The following is a 21,139-nucleotide window of genomic DNA, read 5'->3' on the forward strand; positions in this document are numbered from 1 at the left end:
AAAAAAACCTTTCACAGCTGCAGAGGCAAAAATGACATTAAAGCACCAAACCCGCCGTGCCTGGAAAGGCTCTTCCTTCCAGTGAAAGGCTGGAGCTGCTGAATTTCAGACACACAGAGACTTCCTGAAATGAATTGGAGATGACACCCAACAGCCAAGGCAGCCACTGCTAATTATTTAATTAAATCATGTACTGAAATCTGCATGGAGACAACTGCAGAATCTGCCTCCACTGTAAACACTTCAGCACTGATAAAACCCAGGAAAGCAGGAATTACAAAAGGCACCTTCTCCAAAACTTGAATGAACCACCACAACAGAAGACATAAATGTATCTATACATATATTTGTATTTATATCACAGCCTGGTTTGGGCTGGAAGGGACCTCAGAGATCATCTCATTCTATGAACATTTCCAAGTCCTCAAGGTCCAGTGACTGTGCAGACCTTTTGCAATCAACTCCTGTGGATCTCTGCAACATGAATGGATTTCAGACAAGCACATTTCATTTGAAGGTACCTTTATGGGGTGCATAGATACAGAGGGAGGCACAAAATGTCATTGTTGCCCTCAGAAAAACTTGTATCAAGTAAACAAACTGCTGGAAGGGTGGCATGGAGTGAAATTACAATACTGCTGCAAGCAGGGCCAAAAAATCCCAGTGAATGTCCTGCAAGGTGTTACTTGTGGCAACTTTAACAACAAACCCATCTTGGGGAGAGCTCAGCCTGGGCAAGAACCTCACAACCCAAAGAGCAGAAGTACCAAGCCTTAATTACAAGATCCGTGATTCCAGGGCAGAGCTGTGTCCAGCGGTGCCAGTCCCACCCAACTGGGGGTGGGGCAGTGCTGCTGCTGGATTTCCCCATTCCCAGGACACCACCAGCCTTTGTTCCAGCCTCTGGATTCCCCTGAACTGCTGCTACCATTGTGCTGCCAGCACTGCGTGGGCCAAACCAAGGAACTGCCTCTTGGAAAAGCCAAACACCGCAAGGGAAGGGGGGAAAAAATTAAAAAAAAGAATAAATCACACACTGGACACAGTTATCACTATGAGAAGTCAAATGAGTTGCTTTACATCCACATTGCAAACAATTTCACAAGCTGGGAAATGAGTTTGTTGAGTCTCCTCTTCCGCTGGGGGTGGAGGGTGTTGGTTTGCTGGGTCCTGGCATGGCCACACTGAATCCACGTTATCTGTTGTTGTTGGGGTTTTGAACAAAATTGATGGAGTAGGAGCCAGTTGAGGAATCCTGTTTGACCTGGAAGTTCTCTGTTGACAGGCCAAAGGGGCGCAGAACCAAATTGCCCAGATCCTTCAGTTTGTCTGCAAAGACATCCCAAAAGAACATGGTGAGAGCTGAGCAGAGGGAAAACTGCCATGGAATTACAGCCAACCACACAGCCCAGCCCTGCTGATTTATCCATCACAGGTAAATCCTGGGGAAATCTCTGCATTTGGTTAATATTTAGGCTCTTAGCAGGAATTAAAAATCATTGTTAAATATCCACAGGGTATGAGAGTTAATAAAGTCCTGTCAGTATGTGGATCACATGTGATTTCTGACTCTGGAGAATGCACCTTGCTACAGCTGTAAGAGGGGAAGGACAACAAAAGGACATCCTTTAAAAAAATCCTATCTAGGAATTACAGAATGGATAAACTGAAACAGGAAGCAGAGGTAACAACTTCACTGCTGGCTGAATACAACCCCCTGGCATGACAACACAAAGGAAGAAGATGGTCAGTTTTCCAAGAAAAACATTCTTTTCCTCCTGGTTTCAGTGCAGAATTGTAGATTTCCCAAAGAAATAGCAGAAGTTTGGACAAGTTGAAGCTCCCCAGCACAGCATGGATTTGGGGCTTTATGATAATTCCACCAGCACATCCCAGATCACCTTCCTGCTCTCTCCCTCCCCGGCCAGGCTCTGGGGCAGCCACACTGAATTAATTGTTAATGAGGCGGAAGAAAGCCTTGGCTTTTCCGGGCACTCCAGCCCGGAGCTGCTGCTGCTGTCCTGGCACACACAGAGCCAGCATTGTAGGGAAGCTCTGTCTCCTCCTCCCCCAGCTCCTTTCAACCCTAAATTAAGGGCTGTAGTGAACTCCAACCCCCTCCCAAAGAAAAGCTCCCTCAGAGCCTGTGCTGGGAGGAAGGAAAAGGCACCACGTGGAGCTGGGACTCAGCTGCAGAGGCTGCCCAGCCTCCAACACTCCCTGTCCCCAAGCAGGGTCACCATCTCCTCCCTCTGCCCTTATTCTCACACATTTTGCTCTTTTTCTTTCAAACACACCCTGTTTATTTTCCACCTGCAACTCCAGCACAGTCAGGTTCTTCACCAAAGCAAATATTCAGGGGTTAACAAGAAAACAGAACTGTAAAAATCAATTTAGGGCTCAGAAGTCTGTGATTCATTACTCACCTAAACTGCAATTTAACACCCTATTGAAAGAGGCAGATGCAGGAAAAGATTACTCACAATTTACATTAAGATGTAACAGCCAAAATTAATTGCTATTCAGTCTTTCTGGCAATAATTCTGGCTTAGCTGCTGGTGTTAATGTAGGGTTTGGAAGTTGAAAAGCTCCATCTTGCTTGTGTAAAGAATTCTTTTGGTGAAAAGACATTTCCTGATGAGGTCTCCTCTCTGTGTGACTTGTTATATTACCAACATTTTTAAGCAATTAAAAGAGCAAGGGCCAATCTTTCTCCCTTCCCTAAATGGTAAATGAGGGGTGAACTGTAACTGTAATTTGGCTCTGGTTTAACTATTTAAACTCACCTTGTGCAGGGTTGGGGTTTAGCAGCTCAGCTGCAAACACAACATAGCTGTCAATACAAAAAACCAAACCAACCAAATCCCATAATTCTTTAGGCACAAAGCCTAATAAATATCCTTGCTGATCTCAGGTAGCTGGAAAAATCTCTTTTTGGCAGGAAGGCCCAAGTGAGATGCTCTGGCCCCCAAACTGCTAAAACCATTCCAAAGCTCCCCTCTCCTCACACCCTCTCCCCAAAGGAGTGGTCCCAGATATCACAATAATTATAAAAGTCTCTAAACAAGACTGGAAATCGTTGGCTTTAAGGAGAGAAATATAAAAGCCCCCCAGAAAATGGTCATTGTTCACATCCTCAGTCCCTGAGGCAGAGGATGCTCATGGAAGCACAGAGGGAAAGAACCACTTGGATTTCAAAGCTCCTTCCCAAGGCTGCTGCAAGTCCAGCTCTCTTTGATGTGAATTCAGGGGTCACTTCATCCTGAGCAGACATCATTGGCAGCTGAGCTGATGGAAAACATGGAATAACTGAAATATAAATGTCAGCCTTGGAAAAGGGAGATCCTTGAGGGGACACAGCACGAGTGGGCTTGGCTTGGCCACAAAGCAGGGTTTTTCTGGTGACATCAACCTCAGCAGTCACATGGGCCAGCACTTGCACACAAGGAAAATCCAGCCAGGAATGTGTGCTCTGGGATATTTACACACAGGCACTGCACAAAGGGTTCAGCTTCTGACAGAAACGAGCTGCAGCTCTGGGAAACAGGAAGCACACTTGGGAAGGAGGAGGATGCACTCCATTTATCTGGGTTTGTTTGTGCACAGCTCCAGTGTTGTGACAGTGGGAGATGGTTGGGCAACCCAGGGCTTGTTTGAGTTGAAAGAATAAAAGCTCAGCAAAATCAGGACAGGCCAATTCACTGACTGAGGATCAGTTCAATATCCAAAGGAGCCAAAGCACAAACTGGGACATTGTTCCTAATTTCAGTTTAGTGTCAGTGCTCCTGGAGCAGGCCCGGCCTGGAACTCTCAGGATGCCTCTCATTTGCTGTCCTGGAACCCAAAAGTCTGGAATACAACCCAGGCACCTGAGCTGCCCTGTGGGAAGGCAGGAATGTCCCCCTGGCACTGTCCAGGCCCAGTCAGAGCAGCTCCTGGTGCTATGCCACGAGCCAGGTCCATCCTGGCAGTGGGAAATGCCATCAGAAAGGGTGGAAAAGTGGGAACAGCTTCAAACAAATTCACTGCACAATGAAACAATCCAAAGGAATCTCATAACCACCACATTCCATTGAGTTTCTCGTCTCCCACTCCTTCCAGAACTCCCACCTAAATCCCCTCCAGGGCTTTCCCCTGACCTCAGCCAGAGCTGCAGCAGTTTGCAAACCTTGGGAAGCGTTTCCTTCCTCCCTGGGCAGCTCCATGGCATCACCACTGCCTCCCTTAACAGCAACACACAGGGCATCTGGGACACTTAGGAGAAGGAGCTGCCCACATTCCTGACTTCATTTCAAGAGAGTGTTTTATAGAAACCCCTCAGTTTGTGTGACACCAGAGAGCTCAGGCAGTGCTGAGCTCAACCCCCCCTGCCCTACTGCCACCATGTCATTGTCATTTAAGCACAGCTGTGACCATCCTGTCACACATGAGGCTGGGGATGAACACAGGTTCTGTGCTGTCCTACCCTGCTCTCAGTCTGGCTCTCCAGCTGTTTGAACTCCTTGTGTGACATCACTGAGAAGGGACTTCTTTCTCCAGAATCCCAACAGAAACAGTCTGAACTGGTTCCCAAAAGCCCAGTTCAGTTCTGAAATCCCAACTGGCACTTTTAAGGTATTAACACTCTTAAAAGAAGATCCCATCTAGTCTGACATCCAGGAAAAAGCCAGCAGAGCAGAACTAGGGTTGGATTTACTGTTCCAGCCAAATCCCTTGTGATTAGTGAGGCCCTTTAGAGTTCAGCAAAGATCAGGAATTATTTTCATATTACTTTGTGCTGAAACCCATCCCATGTCCTACCGATGGGCCTGATCCTTCTGGAGATTTTCTGCATTTGTCATTTATTTATAGCCCTATCACCCTTAACCTGCTTTATTTAGGGTTTGTTCTCAGCACAATGGGGGAAGCAGACTCTGATCCTGTAAAGCTCTGCAAAGCCTCACTGACACTCTGCTAGGTCAGAGCAGAACAAAGCCAGAGCAAATCAGAGGCTGCAGAGCAGGAAAAGACATTACGGAAAAATATCAGCATAAGCTGAAACAGTCTCTTCTTCCCAAATATATCAAGAATCAGTGTGAAAGACAGGCTGAGTTTGTTTATCCTGATTTTTTGCAGAACAGGCAAACACTGCCTTCCCCTTCCCACCAAACACTGCCTTAGGAAATGTAATTCCACTCCTGGTGCTAACCCTGGGGAGGTCCAATTCAGCCTCCAACCAAACAGCAATGAAATGCTGAATAAATCAAGGCAAACATGAACACCTGGAGGTCTCTGGGCTGGAAGTGCTACAGAAATAATCACATTTATTTCTTTAGCCCCCAGATCAAACATCCCCAGTTATTCCAGCTGGGGGAGTTCCTTCAGGTACAGGTTTAGAGAAAGCCCTGGTTTATCCCTTTCATGAGAATGTTTGCTTTGAGGGTTTATTTGCAGGGAGAAAGGGCTGAGCAGTTGGCCTGGGTCAAAACATTTTCCCCAGCTCTTGCATATATCAATATGAAATTGTTTCAGAAGGTTTTAAGTTTTCTTTCTTTAAATAGAACTAATGGCCTTTCCTGCATGGAAGAATTCCTTGTCTCCAATTTACTGTAGGTGAAACCAAGCAATTGAGAAATCAGGAGTTTTGTTTAACACTGAACAAATATTTCCTTTCAAATTTACCCCCTTTAAATTTTATACAAGAGATTCTACTCAGGCATTTTTTTCTAGCAGATTATGAAGATTTTTATGGAAGTACATGCTACTCACCCAACATTTCTTTCTTTAATTTTTCATTCCTCTCCTCAATTTGCTGTGGTAATCTCTGTGGAGAGAGAGAAAAACTGGAATCAGAGCCCTGTTTCAATAATAGTCCCATTTTGGACATCAGCAGTGACAGAGACACAAATCCTGATGTGCAGTCCCTACTTCAGACTCTGAACACTGCTAATCCAGAGACTCAGCATTTCCCACTCCAGGAATGTCTTTATGGACACCTATTTTTATCTGGTGTCTGTGATACTTATCCCAAAGTACAGCTTCTTCTGGGAAATCACTTTATCTGCCCTAAAATACCTCAAAACCTGTGTGGAAGCTGAAATTCTCCCCACAGTTACACACCTGTGAAAAACCAAACCTAAGCATTGCTTCCATATAATGAAACTTTCTGGGAAAGCAGCAACAGGGATGATTTGACCACAAACCATGATAATTCCAAACTGTTTAGTCTGGCATTGAAAAAGTCAAAAATAACGGAGGATTGAAATCAGAACCTCAGCTCTGCACTCCTGAAATACAAACAGTGCTCAAATGTTGGAGCAGGTACCAAATCAGGAATCAAAGAATGTTGTGCATTTCATATTTTAATCTGTCATTTAACAGGGTCATGACATTCCCTAGAGCAGTGTGAGATCATTCCTGTGGGCAGGGAGGAGGAAGATCTGCTCGAACTGTGAATGAAGCCAATTTGCAGATTTTCTTGAGGCATCATTTTCACTGCCAGTGAGGAGGAAAAGATTCTGTGATATTCCTGCAAAGCAGAGACACTTTTACCTTAAAACAGAGCAAAGCTTCTCAGCCTCCTCCAGGTTAGAGATGTAACCAGGTATGGGGAGTCAACAGCTGAAACCTGAGAGTTTGTATTATGAAATATAGAGATTTATGATGAATATTTGAAAAGTGTAAAATTATAGCTGTCAGGATTTCCTGAACAGGTTTTCAAGAAGGGAGTTTTAAGCTTCAGTCTCAATAGTTTGCTTCTCCCCTCAAATCTGACAAGGACCAGCTCAAGGCAGAACAGACCAAATCCCAGTGCAGGGTACACTGAGGGCATTTTGTCCAAAGGGTTCTGCAGCCAAGGGCTCTGCCTGGCCAAGGGAGGTCAGGCAACAGGAACCCCAAGCTCTGCACTGCCCAGGCACAGGAATCAGGAATAAACACTGAGCTGTGAGCTGAAGGATGGCCAGAGGAGCAGCAGCACTGCTGGAGATTCCCTTCTGGGGCTGGGCAAGGGCTCTGCTGTGGGACCATCGGGGGCACAGTCCCTGAGAGAAAAGCATGGCTTTGCAGAGGTACAAGGACAGTGTTTGTACTTCCAGGGGTTCCAAACAGCCTGGACAGAACCAGCCAACTCTGAGGGTCTGACTCAGAGTCCTGGATTATCCTGAGTGAGAAGAGACCACCAGGATCACCCAGTGCAGCTCCTGGCCCTGCCCAGACACCCCAACAACCCCACCCTGGGCATCCCTGGGAGTGGTGTCCAAACCCTCCTGGAGCTCTGGCAGCCTCGGGGCCGTGCCCATTCCCTGGGGAGCTGTTCCTGGCCCAGGGGAAGCCCCAGCCCAGCTCCAGAGGCTGCAGGTCCTTTCTGGGAGCTCAGCTGTTTAATGGGGTCACCCCTCACCACCAACAGCAATCACACAGTTAAGCAGAATATTTTCTGCCATCAGTGCAACTGATCCAGTCCCCCAGGAAATCATTCCAGGCAAGGTTTCTTGCCTAATATGCCATAAAAGCTGTTCCTAATCTGTCACTTAACACCACAGTGTGGGGAAAAGGGGGGCAGAATCACCACTAATGATTTATTTTCCCAAATGGAGACTTAAAACAATTAAGCCTTTCAAAAAGATTTTTGTAACAATGCATTCAGAGTGGGCTTAGAGACAAATCTGCAGGTGATGCAAATGATTTTTTTTTGTCCTTCAGAGGCAGAATTCATTGCAGGTTCACTGATGTGAAGCTGAACTAAAATAATGATAAATAAGTTAGGTCAAAGTTCACTGAAAGGCTTAAGCTTACCATGCAAGCTTCTCTGGCTTGATGAACTGATTGGTCTCTTTCTAGGACTGCCTTATAATCTTCCAGAGCTTCATCTAATTTTTCTGTTTTTTCATAGAGTTCTGCTCTCCTCAGCAAAGCTCTGACATAGTGAGGGTCTAATTCCACAGCTGGAAAACAAAACCAAAGCCCAGGGTTGTACTTGAAACATTTCTCCACCCCTCAAATGAATTCTGAAGTGTGTATTACATTTATAAGTTGTCCTTAGAATGTAACTCAGGATCAAGCAGAGGCACAGCTTAAAGCTAAGTCAGAACTCAGAAACAGCTGCCTGGGACAGTCTCAGGATCATGTTTCGTTTAATGTCCACTATCTATCACAGATGGAAGTGATTTATGGTCACAAAGCTTTAAATGTGCAATCCTATCCATGCAGGGACCCTAAGTGATGCTACAGAAACTTTAAGGATCTGCAAGATATTTCAGTTTTTGTGTATTTAGAAAGTGGCTATTATTAGATGGCAGCTAAAGTTAAATATCCCTCCAGACACACACAGCAGGGAAAAATCAGTCTTGCCATGCTTATCTCAGTTCAAGTGGAGACAAACTCCAGGAGAATTTCTGGAGCTCTTCTGAATTTAATATCAAACAGTCCAGATTGGGTTGGGAATGCATAAACAGTGATTTCAGCTCTCTGAGCTGGCAGAGGGGCATCCTGACTGAATCTCAGCTTTTCCCCTCCTCATTCCCTTGGCAGCCAGGGCTGTTTGCAGTAGCAGTTCAGACTGAATGCTAAACTCAGCAGTAACCTCCACATGGTAATTCCTCAAGAATTCCTTCATCCATTTTTCACCACAGAAATAGGGAATGTGAAAGATTTCACCTCAGAAAGAGGGACTATGAAGGATTTTTCACCACAGGAAGAGGTCTGTCCACTTTATACTTCCTAGCCCATTAAAATGGTTCTGGGGACAATTAAATCTCGGATTATCCAGGTAAATATTCCAGTTTATCTTCTGGGAAGGACAAAGGCAATGCCACAGTCAGCAAGCTGCAGGTGACTGAATTGTTCTGCTGTGCTCCAGTCCCTGGGGAGTGTCAGGCCCTGGCAGCTGAAGTCTCCCTGCTCAAAGCACATTGATTCCCTCTGAGCCACTGCAAAATTCAAGGTGTTTTTCAGAAAGCAGCAGCACCAAAGCCAGGCAGAGCCCCAGTGAGAGAGGCCAGGGAGGATTTGGTACCTCCAGGAGCCCTTTCAGCACACACAGCCTCCCATTTCTGTGCAGGCAGTGCTGGCACACAGCCACTGGATTAGTTCTCTGATTGGTAATTTGGGTTTTTTTCCCCAGCTGTCACAGGGAGTTTAACAAACACTCGAGGGTGGGTGAGTGGGCGGAAGCAATAAAGCAAAGCACAGCTGAACTGATTCCACCAGAAGGTGCAGAGAGAGAACTGCAGGGCAGGAACAGGGGAACATAAGCCCTGGTGACAAAGCAAAAGCTGTGCAGGAAAGGGACTTGATAATGCTTTTAACTCTATACAGCCTCACAGTTCTTTGGAATCTGGGATTAAACCAGGATTTGGGGCGAATGGCAGGTGGAAGTGGGTTTGAAATCACAGGTGTGGGAAACAGTTTCCATAGAAAAGACTTTCCTATTAAAAACAAGCACGAACTGCAGCCTTATGGCATGGGAGAATAGAAAGTAAATTACTGCAGACAGGAAAGGTTTGACAGACATTTTACAAAATAAGTAATACAAATCAGGTGTTTTCTGTTCAATTCTTTAAAGACCCTTATGCCTAAAATTATAGCTCTGCAGCAAAGGCACTAAAGGACACAATTTCTGTATAAAAATCTGGCACGAGGGCAGCACAGAGAGAAAAAAGTACCTTTGGTGCAGTCAGTCAGGGCAGCCTCTGTCTTGTCCTAGAACACAGAATAGTTTTGTTAGACTGAAGTCATATTTCTTCATGTCCCCATCCCTGGAGGTGCCCAAGGAAGGCCTGGACGTGGCACTCAGTGCTCTGGGCTGGGGACAAGGTGGGGATGGGGCACAGCTCGGACTCCTTGGTCTGGGAGGGCTCTGACCACTTGCTAATTGCATTTGTCCCAGCCTTAATCCAGTGTGACACAGAATAAAACCAACACTCACCTGTTTCATTTTTGCAGCAGCTCTGTTTGAGAACAGAACAGCCCTGTCCTTCTGGAAGCAGGCTGGGCATATCTGCAGAGCCTTGGTGTAAGAGTCTTCTGCCTCTCCATAGTCTGCAGAGCAACAGGAAAAACCCAAACCAAACCATTTGTTTCAAATCACTGAACCCATGGCTGAAGTTCCTTTGGAAACATTTCTCAAGATCTGGTGATATTATACCAGAATCAGTAGCTGCTCTCAAAGAACATTACTAAGTACATAAATACAATTGATTATTTTAAAGTTGACTTAATTCTGCCTGTAAAAGCAGAAATATACTCCTGAGCTGAATGCAACTAGTGCAGCGGGATGTGGATGTAATTCTCATCCCTGAAATTGTTTCCTTCCATTTGAGCAGAGGTGGAATCCCTTTGGATGAAGTGTGTCCCTGACCTGTGACTGCCCTGTACCTGCTCAGAGCAGCTGCAGGGAGGTTTTATGGCCACATCATCCTCAGTGGCTGACTTAAATGTCAGAGGGCTTGTCAAGGAGAGGCCAGGGATGAGACTCCAGCAGGTGCCTCAGCCAACGCTCCAGGCCTGTGGCTCTCCTGGGCTGAGCAGTTCCCTCCTGCCCTCTCTGATGCCTTCCAGAGCTGGAGAACATTCCCAGGATTGTGTTCCCTTAGGACACAAGGCACCTCCAGCCTCTGCCTGGTCTGCAGGGCACACAGGTTCCTTGGCTGTGTCCTGCTGACTGAGGGAAGCAAGAACCTGCATTTCCTGCTTTCTCTGGGGATCCTCCACCCACCAGCAGATTAAATCAAAGGTAGGTGTCAAAACCACTTCCCCCCTTCTGTTTGCTCATTAAAATCCATGTACAAAGGTACAAGGCAGCTACAGAGCCCCAGGTCCTCCATCAATTCTAAGCACAACCATCAGCCCAACTCGGAGCCTGGGGGAAGCCTTTTTTGATCGGTAAATGAAGCCCTGACACTTGGAAGGCAGTCCAAAATCCATGTTTTTGTATGTAAGCACTCAGCTTTCATGGGAATCCCGCTTTAGTATCCAAATCTTTGGGATTTAAACAGCTCTAAAGGAGGCCTGGTATCTCTGTCTCTTCTCTAGAGCTGGAAGAAAAATGAAAGGGGTGATAAAATTCAACAAGGATGGTGTGAGATCTTCCTCAGGGTTTTCTGCAGCACCACCACGATGGCTCAGTACTATTCTGAGATTCTCTAGCATCCACACGGTGTTCAAAGATGATCAACCCACCTCCTTTCTTGAAGTGCTCATTTCCTTTCTCCTTCAGCCCTTTGCTGTCCTTCCTTCTTTTCTACAAAAGAAACGACAATGTCTCAGAGTATTTCACTGAAATGAACAACTAGGTCAGCTGCAGTTCCAAATAAAGTATGGAAGGGAAGCAGAAAAAACCATAACCTGAACAGTTTTAACTCTACCAAGATCTGCTTGTAGACCCTGTGACACGAAATCCTTTCTATATGCATGAAACACTGGAGTGTAACAGCACAGCAATTAAAAAGCTCCACTTCACAGACACCAGGATGCAGGGAGAGCATCCATGGAGAATTCCATGCTTTAAACCAGTACATCACCTTTTAGCTGGCTGTTTGCTTCTCCTTTCCAACTCCATTTAATTCACTCACTGCAGGTCAACTATGCAGAATATATTTGAAATGTAAAGTCTCAAAAGTTTTGCTTGAAATAATTCCTCCTCAGCGATTCCAGTTACATTCAGAGATGCACAAGGAAAAGGTCCAGGGTGAGAAAGATCTCTGCCCTGCAAGATTTCTCAGGCAGAGTGAGTGAACCCCCAAACCGGGTTCTTTGTCCAGTGAGAAATGCACATGTGAGCAGAGCTGTGTTTTCAACCATGAACATCTTGGCACAAGGGGAGGCCACGCTCAGGCTCTCAGCCTGTGACACAGAAAACTCAGGATGTCACCGAGCCATCCCTTCAACCTCCTGACAGTGCAGCCATTCCTGAAACAAAGCAGGGAAAGGCAGGAACATCCCAGAGCTCAGGAGTCGTTCTGTTATACAAAAACCATCGCTGGACCACTGGTTTTTCTCCCAGCACACAAAGGACTTCAATGGAGGTGTCTGTAAATGACAGATCACTGAGCAATTAAAAAGCCAACAGTAGGAAAAGGAGCAGTTTCCTTTCCTGCAGATTGTGTGAATCAAGGATTAATGCAATTATCAATATCACACAGAACATCTCCTTGGAAACAGCTAAATATAGTACAGTGTGTGGAGCACTGCAGCAGCTCCCAGCTATGCCAAGGAGCTGACAAACACTTCAAAATCACAGGTTCTTCCTCCTGCTTTTATTGGCTTTGCAAATTGATTCACCTGACCATCGGCACCACCTTGAGAACAGATCAGGTTCAATGGAAGGACACTGAGCCATGACACAAAATTCCACAGCAAAATCTCATCTGACCCCTTTGATACATGCCCAGACCATCAAATTTGTTCCCATTGCCTATTAAATAGCTTTTCTAATACCCATTACTCCTCAAATGTTAAGGAAACCCCACAAAACACAGGGCAGACAAACCATATCCAATTATTCAGGAAGTGCTCAGGAAGGCCTGACAAACACCCCCAAGTCCTTCCACAACACCCCAAGGGACTCAGTTGGTGCTTTCTAAACATGAACATACAAATTCCACACTGCACAAAAATCCCAAATTCCCTGTGTAATGCAGGACTCTGCTGTTCAGCACAGGGAATGTGGAACTGCTACATCTCAATTTTTGAGGGATCAGACAGAAATTCCTGCCTGGACCCCACAAAAAGGCATTTTAAAATCATCTGCAGTGCACAGAGAGTGAAAATGATCCCAACATTTTGTGGCACTGAACAAAGCAGCCCCATCTCAGCACAGAGCAGGCCTGAGACGAAGATCCTGCTGGAAAGATCTCCACAGACAGCCCTCAGTGAGGGAAGGGCTGCCTGAAACACAAACCCCACTGACTTCATTGCTCATGACCTATTTAGAAGTGGCCTTTCAGTGCCACGAGCTGATTCTCTGCTGCACAGGGTTCAGTTACAGCTCCACAAGAATGAAAGGATTTTTATTATGACCACAACTCCAGCATGCTCACACCAGTCCTCAGGCAGAAACCCTGAAATCAAGGGATGCTGGATGAAAAGTTTGACCTGCATGATCAACATTTTGTTTCATTTTATCTGAATTATTAAAAAATATTACATGTTTACCCTAATGATGCATTAAATGCTAATATAAAAAGTGATCTGCAGCAAGAAAGCTTCAGAAGAAAAAGCTTTATATAAAAAAAGGAGTAAAAGGAAAAACAACAAAGCAGCACTTTTAAGAGCTCTGTGTATGATTTTGTAATTTATTCAGCTCCCTGCAAAGCAGCAATGGTTCAAAACCTGCATTTCCAACATATCCCTGGTTTATGGGTTTAACTTCTAAACTGAGTGTCCAAAGTGTTTTTAAAAAGCTGAAGTCTGTAGGGTACCTCCTGCACATCGATGGGTTTGCATTTCAGGTATGACTGATCAAGAAGCAACACATAAAAGCCAATTCCTCTGGCTTTTCCACAAAATGTAACTGCATGAAAAATGGATGAGCCCCTCACATGCTGAAGACGCTGCCCTGCAAAGCCGGCTGTGTGTGAAACAAATACATTATTTATTCCTCCATCCAGACACTCCTTTAACAGAAATTCCTAACACAGAACAGGGGAAAGGCAACTCTTAGGGCTGAATTTCCATTTAAGCTGCACTGCTCCAGGGGAGGCTGGGAGAACCTGCTCAAACCCAGGGAAAAACCCCAAAGCCCTCCAGCACTGAGAAGAGCCAGCTCTGCCCTGAGGATGGGGAACTCCAGCTCCATGGGCGCCCTGGGGTGAGTGGGCAGCAGCTCCCCAGGACTGATCAGCCCAGAGGGAAAAATCCCAAGTGACTCGTGAAGGGATTGGCAGATGCCCCTCCATGTCCCAGCAGGCTGCTCCAGGACATGGGTTCAGTGGCTGCAGGGCAGCTGCCCTTCCTTCCCTCCCAGGGAACTGGGTCAGCCTGAACCCTGGAATGCTGTGCCCAGGAAAAGCCATCCTGGCCTGCTCCGTGCCCTGGGGCAGCTCACACACAGCACTGGTGGCAGCCACAGCTCCCCAGTTTAGGGTTTTCTGCTCTTCAATGGCAGAAAAATCTGAAGGTTTGGGGTTTTTTTGCAAATTTTAGTCATGCAAAGATGGCAAATTCCATGACAGGCACTGATTTTTGATGTGGTTTAAATATTTTTTGAAGTTCTGAAGAAATAACTGCATGTAACTGGTGATGATTCTTACAGGATCTGATTAGAAATGTTTAGATTTGGATACTGAATTCCAATCCCAGACTCAGAAAAAATCAGTATTTAACCCAAACCTGCCTGGCAAAGCCAGGGGTGCTGGAGATTATCTCAAATCATGACAAGGGACAGCTTGGTCTGTGACAATAAAGTACAAACCTAAATCACACACAGCCCGTGCCCTCAGCTGCTCTGCCAAAACACTCAGGGTTAACAGAAAAGCATGATACAAAATAGAATAAAAGATACAAATTCTATTTATATATTAAATATGATTTTATAGTAATAAAAGCATTATTCTGCTATTAGAGGAGACAGCAACCTACACATTCCCACTGTTTCCTTGGGAAGTGAGCAACACAATAAAGTGCTGGAAGTGATATCCTTGAGCAGCCAGTGGGAGCTGAAGGAACAACACCCTCAGTTTGTGACACTTCCCACAACATTTCCTCTGGCTGTTCCTGTGCTTGGATTGATCCCTTGATTTCCCTTTGCTGGGAACTGCTCCTGGCTCCAGCTCTGGAGAAATTCTATTTACACTGAACCTGCCACTCACAGCCCCTTGGGAAGGTCACCACAACCAGGGAATTCAAAATTCCTGGAGTTCAGAGGCTGCACAGAAACAGGAATTCAAACAGATCAGGGATACATTTTTCGGCTTCCAATCCCACTTCTCAGTCGTTTGTTGGCAGTTGTCTGCTACCCCCTGCAGTTTTGGGAAGCTACTGCTCTATCCTGCATCCAAGGATTTGCATTTCCGTTTAAGGTTGGAGTCACCCCAAAACCCCTTTTTTCAATCTTGAGAAGTGCCAAAGCTGCACTTGGGAGGTTCCAGGGCAATGGCAGGGATAGACCTGGCCTGTCCCTGCTCCCTGGGATTCCATGGAAAAGAACTTTACTCTTTCTACTGCCAAATCACCAAATTCCATGAAATTGGAAGCAGCACTTGCAGACACAGGGAAGGAGGTCACAGCCCTCCCTGACAGCTCCAGTTAAGCCCAGCCTAAGTGTGCCTCTCCCTGAGTGACAACAGTGCCATTCATCCTTCCTGCTCCAGAGGCAACAGCCTCGGGCAGGGAAAGTGGAGCTGACCCTAAATCCATCAGCACAAGTGGGAAAGGCCTCGATCTGACAGGAGCAGCCTCTGCCACAACTGAACACAAGACTCAAATCAGACAGCACCACTCAAAGGGACATGAAGGGAGACTTTTCCCCTCTTCCTATTCAGTTGCCATCCAGCAAAAGACTTTTGTTTGTTTACAACACAAAGAATTATAAATCACACAGGGAAATTATAATTTCAGCTTTTATTCAAGTTCTTCTCACCAGCTCTTGCAATGAATGACTGCAGCAGATACAGATCTACTGCTCAAATGTTCCAAGCTTTAACTCTGAAAATGTAACAGGATGTTTTATTCTATACAGAAACTTCCCTTTATGGAAAACAATGGGATCACCCCAAAGGCACAGGGAGGAAAGGAAGGGTGAGGAGGGGGCAGCTTAAAGGAAATGTCTTCACTAAGCCAGTGTTCTCTAATGTATCCTAGAGCCTGCAAAAAACAGGGGCGTTAAAAAAAGGGAAACTTTACTGTTTAGCCCAGAAGGAATCTCAGGTATCACTCAAAATCCTATTTCTCAAAATCAGTTCCACCTCATTCCTATGGAGTTGCTCACAAGACACTCCTCAAGAATCTCCTCTTGCTTGTCTTGCTTGACACATTTCCTGCTGTCAGAACAGGAACTGTGATTCCAGCCAGCTGGAGGTCCAGGGCACATGGAAAGCCCAGAGAAGGAACTGCTCAGGAGGAATATTGGATATTTATTCCGGTGTCTTACAGAACACGGGGTTCCACAGCCAAAATTAGAGCACCCCAGGCCAGGTGCTAAAGTCCTTGCCACAGAACAGGGCAGCATCTGCCACGATGGAGGAGCTGAGGGACTGTGAGTCCTGCACTGGATAAACCCCTCATTAAAGGGTGTCCCCCAGAGGAGGGCTGGGGCAGGCTGAACAATGACCCTGGAACAGCTGCTGGGTGTCCTCGGATTAATTCTGCAGAGCAGCCCCACGTCAAAGCCATCACTGTCACTGACAACCAGCCAGAAAAATCTGCTTGGAATGCATCAAAAGCAATTTGCTGCTCAGTGCCTCTGCTGAGGCAGCAGCAGAAGCCTTGTGAAACAACAACCAAACCCTGGAAAAGTGAATTTCAGTTCTTAAAAGGCTCAGAGCTGCAAGCCCAGGCAAGGAAGCAGGCTCTGTTTTTAAGAACTCTTCTTACAGGTTTGTGTCTCAATATCCCTTCAGGTTCTTATTTTGCTTCTCTGTGTAGAGAAGATTTCTTAGGGTATCCCTGCTGTGTCCCTGGAAGGAATTCCTGCTGCTTAACATTAGAAATCTCACTGTATGGGGCTCTTGAAATGTAATTAGAGAAAATACACAACCACTCACTGGCTCCTTCCCTCTGAGCTCTGCAGCAGCCTCTGCACAGGTGAGTGTTTCTACTCTGAGCTGCTGGAATCTGCCCAGAAATACCCAGAGCCAGGACCAGAATCTGCCTTTGCATCTCCAGAATAAATGAGAGGCTTTTCCTACAGCCCATTGTTGGAGAGCATCACTGCACAGAGCCCATTTATTATAGCAGCTGAACACAACAATGGGCTCTGGTTACAAAAACCCCAAACTGTGAAGGTGTAGCTCCACAAATCTAACTGGAGCAGGGCTCACATCCAGCTCTCCTCGTGCCCTGAGCCCACAGTTTATGGTTGGTGCTGCAGCACCAGTGCCTGGGGAGTTTTTGTGATTTAGACAAGCAGCCAAATCAAATCCACCTCCCCAGGTGCCAGCACCAGGCTGCTGTTTGATGTCTGCTTCTACTGCCCTGGATCTAAAAATACAGCTTGATTTCGCTGAGAATCACTGCCCTCAGTGCTCCACTCACACTGAGGTGTGCCAGCACAAGGCACGAGGGGCTGCTGAGAGGCTGCTCCCCACCTCAGCAGCCACAAAGCACTTCTGAGAATTTCTGTCTCATTTGCTGCAGCTGCAATAAAAAAATAAATAAAAACCCACGTTGCCCTTCTCAAAAACACCCCTTTTGAGTCATTGGGAGGAGGCTTAGAGCGTTTGCAAAGCTCTGAGTAAATGAATGTGCAGCACTGTTTTCAGACTGGGACTGCAGGACTTTTTCTTAAAAGCTGCAGCATTTAACAGAATCTTCTATCATCAGAATATCCAGAATGTTTCACTTTAAAAAATAAATTTGTGGCCATCGATAGCAAGTACAAGGAGGAGAGTTGGAGCAGCAATTGAGGAATGACCTGTCCAGGGTGAGCTCATGGAATGGGCCACTCCAGTGGCTCTAACACCTGAGCATTCAGAGCTCTGCAGCTCTGCTTCTATGAGATACCAGCAATATTTTGCTAGAGAAAAAACTACATTTGAAAGCCTGCAATATTTAGAAATCTCTCCATGGAATATAAACAAAGAACTGCTGATCCAATACTTGTGGTGCTGGTGAGAGACAGAATTGCTCAGTTTGGGTAGATGAAATCACAAACCGCTCCGAAGGGCAGAATTGCTCAACACCACTGGAAATAAACCTGCAGCAAGACGAGAGCTGCAGCTGCCTCCAGCCTTTCTCTAAGGAAACCTTCCCAGTTTGAAGCAGTTGTTGTTTTGCACTCCCATAGCCCCTTCCAGTGGAGTTCCACAAAGCTGAGTGCCAAGATTCAGCATTCCCAATTATTTTGGTCATTTGACAGCAGGCAAAGATCCATGTGCAAAATGAGATGATTATCTAAAAATACACCCAAACCAAGAACAGCACGAAAATTAACACAGTCAATTGCCAGGCTTGCTGCTCTTTTTAGAGTTTAGCTCTGGAACAATTTCCCCCCAGTTTTTAGCAGTTTTTCTCGGAAGCTCTCAAGTCCCAGGCTGGTGCAGCAGCCCCAATGTGACTCACGATGACAGTGCTCCTTATTGTACAGGAATAAACACAAGGAGAAAAAAGGGACTGTTCACTCCAACTGGAAAAAACCCAAGGGCAATGACATGGATTTTGTGTGTGAGGAGGTCAAGGAAGGTGATTTTTGCTCTCTGCTCAGCACCTGAGAGATGCATTTAGAGAATGCTCTGTTTTGGTGTGTCCCCTACTGCAAAAAAACCCAAACCAAACAAGCTCCCTCCTACAACAACAACAAGATATTGACTTCCCAGAGGGAGTCATGGGGAGGCCCTGAGATGCTCAGGGCCCTGCAATAAAGGAAACTCTAATTAAATACAGGACAAATGTTTCCAGAGTAGTTAATCAGCAGCACAGGGAGCCAGATGGGCTGTGCCAGAGATCTCCCTGGCTCTGGGCAGGGGCTTGGACTAAAATCCTCCAAAGGATGCACCAGAACACCTCTGACATTCCCACCCCCCTAGTTTTCATTATTAAATTACAAATGGCAGCATCATTCTGCTCATTTGGAGTCAAACCTGAGACACAGAGATCCAAAGGGATTCCCACCAGGTCCAGCAGAGACCAGAATTACTTTCAGCCTCATTCCTGCTTCAAGGAGATTGTATCCCATGTTGTCCTTCCCCAGTACTGCTTTCCCACCTCAAGGAACTTCCAAATTAACACAAAGATGTGTTCTATAGATGAAAAACTGCATTTTTCTCCTCCCTGCTGCAGGATGAGTTTGTCCAATGTGACAGTGCTGAAAGCAAACAATCCCACACATTTAATGTGTTTCATTTAATGAAAGCCCAAATAATCCATAGGGATCCATCCAAATTGAATCCCAACTGGCTGGATTCCCTAAACCAACCTTTCAGGAAAACTATCCTGGAATCTGCTGAACTTTGGAGAAGCACCTTGCAGGCACTCAGGGAAAAACAATGGATGCACAGACAGTAACAGGGAACAGGGAGAGTTTTGTTCCCTGTAGTCTCTGAGTCACAGCCACCTCACTCACTGCTCAAGGCACACAAAATCTGCAATGGAACGTGAGGATTAAGAGCAGCAAGGAAAGCCACAAACGTTTGTAACCTAAAAGAGGGAATTTAGAACAGTAAAAGCAGACACAGAGAGCTTTAAAGGTCCCTTTCCGTGTCAGCCCCAGACCATTCCATACAGATCATTTCATACCCAGCACTGGTGCTTTGCATTACCTGCTTCTCCTCCTCTGGCATATCTTTCTCTAGTTCTAGCAAGTATTCTTCATCTAGTTCTGTCTGCTTCCTCAAGCTGCTCCCTTCATCCTGAACATTCCCTTCGTCATCCAGCACAGGTCCTTTGGCCTCAAAGGAGTCCTGACAGTCATGGAAACTCTCCTCTGTGGGATCCTGGCCTAGGGATGAGGCACAGCCACTTCCAAAGCTCTGGGGGTGCTGGGCATCGCTGGGGCCAGTCTCTGGACACTTCTGATCTGACAGCTTCATGTGATTCAGTAACTCATCAGGCAGGCTTGCATCTTTAAATTCTTCCATGCTCGGCTCCTGGGAGAGGGTTGTGGAAATGAGAAAGGAGTGACACTCAATAATCATCATTTTAAAGACCTGTCAGCAAACAAATCCCAGAATCCCAGAGTGGGTGAGGCTGGAAGGGACCACAGTGGGCCACTGGTCCCACCTCCTGCCTTCCCAAACAGAGGGCACAGGATTGTGTCCAGGCAGCTCTGGAATATCCCCAGGGAGGAGACCCCACAGCCTCTCTGGGCTCTGCTCAGGGCCGGGCCCTGCCCAGGGCAGCAGTTCTGTCTCCTGGGCAGGGCAATTGCCGGGCTCAGGCCCTGCCCGTGGCTCTGGGGCCGCTGCTGGGCCCCGGAGCAGAGCCTGGGCCCTGCCCTGAGCCCTCCCTGTCGGGGTCTCCTCCCCCGCCATGCAGCCCTGGGAGAGGGGCCCTGAGGGACAGACACGGTGTTTCCCTGCCCCTGGGCAGCCTCGTTCCCCATTGTTGGTTTGTGTTTCCCTGCCCGGGCAGGGACCCTCAGCCCAGACTGTGAGGGTTCCTCGGCAGAGCCCCGGCCATGGGTTGGGGAAATAAACATCTCTGAAACATCTACCAACAATCCGTCCATATATATTTCTTTTCCACGGGCCTCCTGGTTTGATATAGGCGTGTTACAGTAATCCCCACTGTAACACCTCCCCTTTCATATTTATACACCTCCAAATATACTTAATTATATAATTTATTCTATCCACCTTTACAAATCTTTAAAGTGCTTCAAAGTGCTCTTGACATCTCTAAAGGGAAACTCGGATCTCTCGAGGGGGGCGGCCACTTCCCCCCGATTCCATACCCCGTGCAGGGACACGGGGCCGGGACACTGCTTCCGTGAGTAAGGGAACTGCGGAGCTCAGAGCGCCGGGACCAGCCCGGCACAGCCCCGCGGGACCGACCCCAGCACGGCCCCCGCCTGCCCTGCGGCCCCTCCAGCCCCACCACGACCCCCAGGGCGCCGTGCCCGGCTCGCAGGGCTCGCCCCGCGCTGTCCGGGCGCTGAGGGGATGGTCCAGACCGGGGCCATCGCCCGCCGGCCCCGCTGGATCCCCCCGAGGCCTCCCCGCGCCCCCGGCCCCGCACTCACTGCGCCAGCCGCGCTTCCGCCTCCCGGCTTCCGCCGCGTCCCCGAGGCGCACGAGAGAGCGGCTTCCGGTCGCGACAGCCAATGAGGGAGGGGTGCGCGCGGGGCATGCTGGGGACTGTAGTTCCTTGAGAGAGCGCAGGTGAGAACAGGTGAGGGCAGGTGAGGGGGGCAGTGGAAGGCAGGTGAGAGCAGAAGAAGACAGCTGAGAGCAGCGGAAGGCAGCTGGGAACAGGTGAGACGAGGTGAGGGCCAGTGAGAATAGGTGAGGGCACGTGGCCTCTTTCTCCCCAGGGCCGCACTAGTGTAAATCGTCTCTCTCCATGT

General features: G+C 47.1%; 2 protein-coding genes and 1 long non-coding RNA gene across 6 annotated transcripts in view; 1 reads left to right on the forward strand and 2 right to left on the reverse strand.

The window, feature by feature from the left end:
• The window catches only part of PWWP2A (PWWP domain containing 2A), a 33,152-nt gene extending 30,310 nt beyond the window's left edge, over nt 1–2,842 (forward strand). The window contains exons 5-6 of one of the 3 annotated variants that reach the window (XR_007206903.1): nt 1,286–1,435; nt 1,517–2,842. The gene's annotated coding sequence lies outside the window, so the exon portion shown is untranslated. Of the gene's footprint in view, nt 1–17 lie in introns of all 3 variants that reach the window. The other 2 variants (XR_007206902.1, XR_007206901.1) reach the window with 2 other exon arrangements.
• Nucleotides 1,047–20,919, reverse strand: TTC1 (tetratricopeptide repeat domain 1). 2 transcript variants are annotated; one of them, XM_048319487.1, is made up of 8 exons: nt 20,816–20,919; nt 19,395–19,721; nt 11,161–11,221; nt 9,908–10,020; nt 9,645–9,681; nt 7,777–7,925; nt 5,749–5,803; nt 1,047–1,329 (listed from the first exon to the last, which is right to left on the reverse strand). In XM_048319487.1, exons 2-8 carry the CDS (start codon nt 19,710–19,712, stop codon nt 1,196–1,198), a joined length of 867 nt encoding a protein of 288 aa, XP_048175444.1. In that variant the 5' UTR covers nt 19,713–19,721; nt 20,816–20,919; the 3' UTR covers nt 1,047–1,195. The 2 variants fall into 2 exon arrangements, with proteins under 2 accessions (XP_048175444.1, XP_048175445.1); XM_048319488.1 differs by lacking the exon at nt 20,816–20,919 and adding an exon at nt 20,430–20,616.
• LOC125333546 lies at nt 15,526–19,383 on the reverse strand. The gene is made up of 2 exons (XR_007206904.1): nt 18,610–19,383; nt 15,526–18,471 (listed from the first exon to the last, which is right to left on the reverse strand). It is a non-coding gene; the product is annotated as an uncharacterized LOC125333546 (long non-coding RNA).
• Nucleotides 20,920–21,139: the final 220 nt, after the last annotated feature.

Source organism: Corvus hawaiiensis, chromosome 15, assembly GCF_020740725.1.
Source record: "Corvus hawaiiensis isolate bCorHaw1 chromosome 15, bCorHaw1.pri.cur, whole genome shotgun sequence".
Taxonomy (NCBI): Eukaryota; Metazoa; Chordata; class Aves; order Passeriformes; family Corvidae; genus Corvus; species Corvus hawaiiensis.

Bases quoted from the DNA above. Each gene is read 5' to 3' on its own strand.
- TTC1 (XM_048319487.1), bottom strand. From the start codon at position 19,712: ATGGAAGAATTTAAAGATGCAAGCCTGCCTGATGAGTTACTGAATCAC. The intron at 9,682-9,907 runs GTGAGTGTTGGT...TCTGTGTTCTAG, and splicing joins CTGCTGCAAAAATGAAACAG to GACAAGACAGAGGCTGCCCT. The intron at 7,926-9,644 runs GTACTTTTTTCT...TTTGTTTTCCAG, and splicing joins CCTGACTGACTGCACCAAAG to CTGTGGAATTAGACCCTCAC.